The sequence below is a fragment of the Benincasa hispida genome, chromosome 6 (assembly GCF_027475165.1).
Source record: "Benincasa hispida cultivar pf3 chromosome 6, pf3_genome.v1.1, whole genome shotgun sequence".
Taxonomy (NCBI): domain Eukaryota; kingdom Viridiplantae; phylum Streptophyta; class Magnoliopsida; order Cucurbitales; family Cucurbitaceae; genus Benincasa; species Benincasa hispida.
In genome coordinates this window covers 14459855-14464408 of record NC_143483.1, presented here as the reverse complement: position 1 = coordinate 14464408, position 4554 = coordinate 14459855, and the positions used below count along the sequence as shown (strand labels likewise).

At 30.8% G+C, this 4554-nt stretch overlaps 1 protein-coding gene across 1 annotated transcript; it reads left to right on the top strand.

Annotated features, from left to right (window-relative positions):
* The first annotated feature begins 240 nt into the window (after positions 1-240).
* Positions 241-4068, top strand: LOC150035446 (receptor-like cytoplasmic kinase 176). Its single transcript, XM_090315036.1, has 6 exons — positions 241-401; positions 509-792; positions 1786-1921; positions 2240-2376; positions 2522-2645; positions 3513-4068. The coding sequence occupies exons 1-6, from the start codon at positions 350-352 to the stop codon at positions 3833-3835; spliced, it is 1056 nt and encodes a 351-aa protein (XP_090171162.1). The 5' UTR covers positions 241-349; the 3' UTR covers positions 3836-4068.
* The last annotated feature ends 486 nt before the right edge of the window (positions 4069-4554 follow it).

The following is a 4554-nucleotide window of genomic DNA, read 5'->3' as shown; positions in this document are numbered from 1 at the left end:
TTTTATACTTATTATTTTCTAGCAATTTCTCATGGTTTTCATATTTATAAACATATACTTGAAAACAAAAGATGTAGTGAGAGAGTGAGTGTGGTTTGGTTTGTAAATTGTTAGTTTCGTTGTCCTTTCCATCAGAGAAGATACGGTATCTGGCCGACTCCTCAGACGACAACCACGAGTCAACTCGTGTCAACCCTTTTACACAAACATTTGCTTTCACTTTTGACCTTTTTTTTCTCAAATTCCCATTGGCAAATCACCTCACACTTATATTTATATATACACACATACATATTCTCATCTCTCTAATTAGTTCATATCCCCATTTTCAGATCAACTCCACAGAAAAATGGGATCTTGTGTTAGTGTTGTTGCTTTAGAAAACAGAACCCCTTCTTGTGGTACATTCATTCATTATAATTTTGTTCTTCGCTTTTAAACTTCATGAAAATCAGTTCAGTCTTCTTAAATTTGCAGTTTTTTTGCTTTTTTCTTTTCTTTTATTCAGTGAATTCGAATGGTTCGAGCTCCTCTGCCTCTGTCCATCCAAGTCCAAGAACAGAGGACGAGATTCTGCAGTCTCCGAATCTGAAGAGATTTTGCTTTAATGAACTGAAAAAGGCGACGGGAAATTTCCGGCAAGGGAGTATGGTCGGGGAAGGTGGGTTTGGGAGTGTGTTCAAGGGCTGGATCGACCAGCAATCGTTCACCGCCACCAAGCCCGGCTCTGGCATCGCTATTGCTGTCAAAAGACACAATCAAGATGGCTTCCAAGGCCACAATGAATGGTTGGTCAGTATCCAATTACTCCTCACCTTCGTCGATTTTTTGTCCTTTAAAATTGTTTGGCCATCAACTTTCATTTAAAATGATTTAGTCCTTTTATATTTTTAATTTTATAATAATTTAGTCTTAAATTTTAGTGTGTCACGATTTAATCTTGATAACAATTTAATCAAATATGTAGGTTTTATATTTTGTAAAATTATTGTGACTCTAATTAGTTTATCGGTTTATTTATACAATAAATCTCATTAACACTAAATTCTAAATTCTAAATAGGGACTAACTCGTTACGATTTTTAAAATACAATGTCGTTACGATTTTTAAAATACAATGACTAAATTTTACATAGTAAAGTCTAAGGACTAAATTATTACAAAATTGAAAATATATAGAATAAATTGTTACAAATCAAAATTCAAAAACTCAATTATTACTTTTATGAAAGTTTAGGGACGAAAATTGATTTTTAACCAAATTACTATTTAGAGGATGTTTGAGCGAAGTAACTCACCCCATGTTTAGGACACCAATTATAATAGTCATGGTTCCAACTATTATAACTCACAATTAACTACAATATTAATATTTCAAGTCACTTTTTATCCGTGTTCACTCTTTTATTCTCATTTTCTTTATTATAGTGTTTACTATTCCTACTCAATTAAAATAGAACCCAAACTAAAATAATATGCACTATAAACACAAATTACTATAACTTATTGACTATAATAACCAACTCAACGTTCCAAACGCTCTCTTAATGTTTTCATTTAAAAACGAGAAATTCTTAGATGCATTTTGGATAGCACCTATCTTTGTACATTCTACCAAATTCTCTAATCATAATTTGTCATGTGACAAAAAAAATATTTTTTTATTTTTGGTGTGTGGCGAGAATGGAATGCATCATCCAAGTAATTAGTCTAGTAAAATATAGTTTAAAATTTTCAATTATTTGTATTAATGTGGGGGTAATGTTGGAATTTTGTTGATTATAGACGGAAATAAACTATTTGGGGCAGTTGCATCATCCTAATTTGGTGAAACTGATCGGTTATTGCTTGGAGAATGAGGATCAACTTCTTGCTTATGAGTTCATGTCAAGAGGCAGCTTGGACAATCACCTTTTTGGAAGTGAGTCAACCTCCTAAATTCATCTTCCTCCATTCATTCCTTTTATCATTTAGATTTAACTACCACCTTGGTACGAAAAACGTTAAATTATAAATTTAATCTATTTCATCTCTAAATTCTTAGTTTTGTATCTATTAAATCTATCAAGTAAAGTAAGAACAAGTTAGAAAAAGTTTAGAGCATCACTTTTGTTATGGAATCGACAGATAAAAAAATCATAAAACGTAAACAGCATCAAGATTAAGATTGGTTAGATTTTATGTTAATTTCCAAATCAATATAGGAAAATGTTAAGAAAATGAGTAATTTTAATTTCAGGAGGATCTGGGTCTCAACCACTTTCATGGAAGTTGCGAATGAAAATTGCTCTGGATGCAGCTAAGGGATTGGCGTATTTGCATGGCCAAAAAGTCATCCATCGTGATTTCAAATCCTCAAACATCCTGCTTGATGCGGTATATATATATATATAAATTTATAAATTCTAACCATAATATAATATAAATTTGTATACTGTTTATAACGAAGTTTGATGTATTAATTACTAACATATGATCTTGGATCTAATTATAATATATTGTTTTGAATTTAATCACACAGAATTACGATGCCAAAATCTCAGACTTTGGACTGGCTAAGGACGGGCCAGTGGGCAATCAAAGCCATGTTTCCACAAGATGTATGGGTACTTATGGCTATGCAGCTCCCGAATACATGGCCACAGGTATATGCCGCATTTCATTCATTTTTAATACGTTTTTTAGGCGCCTATTTAATAATGTTTTTGTTTCTTGTTCTTTAATTTTTTTTTTTTAAGAAATTGAAGCGTTTTATAACTATTCAAGATGTTTCTTGTTCCATTCATTTTTAATACGTATTTGAGGTGCTCGTATAATAACGTTCTTGTTTTTGGTGTGTTGTTGTTCTTTAGTTTTTTTTAAATAGAATCGTTTTGTAGATTCATGATGTTTCTTGTTTTTACTTTTTTTTTTCACAAATATGACGTGTCCAAAAATTGTGTAGAAAATCAAAATCTCTTTTGATAACTATTTGGTTTTTAGTTTTATTGAATTTTTTTTAAAAAAATTAACCTAATAAATACTATTCTCCATGTACGTTCCTATATATGGTCATCCACTTTTTCTACCCCAAGTTTTCAAAACTAAAAAACAGTATTTTTCAAAATTTTGTTTTTGGTTTTAGAATTTATTTAAAAATTCAAGTATTTCTTGAAATAGGTAAAAATCATAATAGAGAAATTGAGAACTTAGGAACATAAATTTGAAAATTATAAAACAGAAACAAAACCACTGTTAAATGGGGCTCAAATTTCTTTTTTTCTATTTTTTTTCCTGCGGAACATATATAAATGCGTATTGTTTTATTATTCTTCTTCTAAAACCATACATATGATATAAAAATTTTCTATATTTGATTTTAAAGTTTTATATTCATGTAAAAACTTTACATTTTTCACTCACAAAATAAGAAATAAGAACCAAGAGAGAAGGAGATTTGTTCTTTAACAGAAATGCTACCAAACAAGATATGCATTTGAAATTGCTAAAGTTGAGTTTGGTTTTGAAATTAGGTCATTTGACACCGAAGAGCGACGTGTACAGTTTCGGAGCGGTTTTACTCGAGATATTATGTGGAAGACGAGCATTGGATACAACAAAGCCTCCAAGAGAACAAAATTTGGTAGAATGGGCAAAGCCTAATATTAGCAACAGAAGAATCATGAGGATAATGGACAGTAGAATTGCGGGAGATCAGTGTGGTGTAAAGAAGGCAATCACAACAGCTAAACTTGCTTTTAAATGTCTCTCAGAAGACCCTAAACACAGACCTTCAATGTATCAAGTAGTGACAGATTTGGAGCAACTTCAAGATTTTGAATCTCATTTAATTTAAGGACTCATTAATTAATTTTAGTTACTTGTGCATGATGATCATTTAAATGCAGGATCAATATCATCATTAATTCTCTGCATTTTGATTTTTTTTTTCTTTTTATGTTTAATTTAATGATCATTTCTATTTTGGTTCAACATGTGAAATTATGCATGTAAAATTCAAAATTGAATCCTTTTATGGATAATCGTTATACATTGCATTGGGAGTTTTCTCTCACTTTTATTTTTCTACTTCCCTTTTTGGTAATTTTATTAGGATTGTTTTCAAATATAGGAAAATGAACCAAAATATTTACAAATAACAGCAAAATATCACAGTCTATCTATGATACAGTGATAGACTACTATCTATGTCAAACACGGATAATAGTCGATAGACTGTGATATTTTGTTATTAGTTGTAAATATTTTTAAGAATTTTTGTTGGAAATGACTTTTGGGCTTAAGCTCATAGCAATATTAAGAGGGGTGGGAAGTTTTGTCCAACATGGATAGATTTAGAATTGCCTAGAGGGTATAAATACCAAGTCATTTTAAATGAGAATCCAAAGTGTGTTGGTGGTAGAACTACAACCTTTTCACCACATGCACTGTCGCCATCGTCTGTCTGGTCAGACGGACAGGTTCAGGTAACCGCGCTTGTGCGAAAAAGATCCAAATTTTTATTACTTACCATTAGTTTTTAATAACATTTTTATTATTAAATCTTTTTATTAG

Coding starts and splice junctions, on each gene's coding strand:
- LOC150035446 (XM_090315036.1), top strand. CDS start 350: ATGGGATCTTGTGTTAGTGTTGTTGCTTTAGAAAACAGAACCCCTTCT. Junction 2,377..2,521: donor CAAACATCCTGCTTGATGCG/GTATATATATAT, acceptor TTAATCACACAG/AATTACGATGCCAAAATCTC. Junction 2,646..3,512: donor TCCCGAATACATGGCCACAG/GTATATGCCGCA, acceptor TTTTGAAATTAG/GTCATTTGACACCGAAGAGC.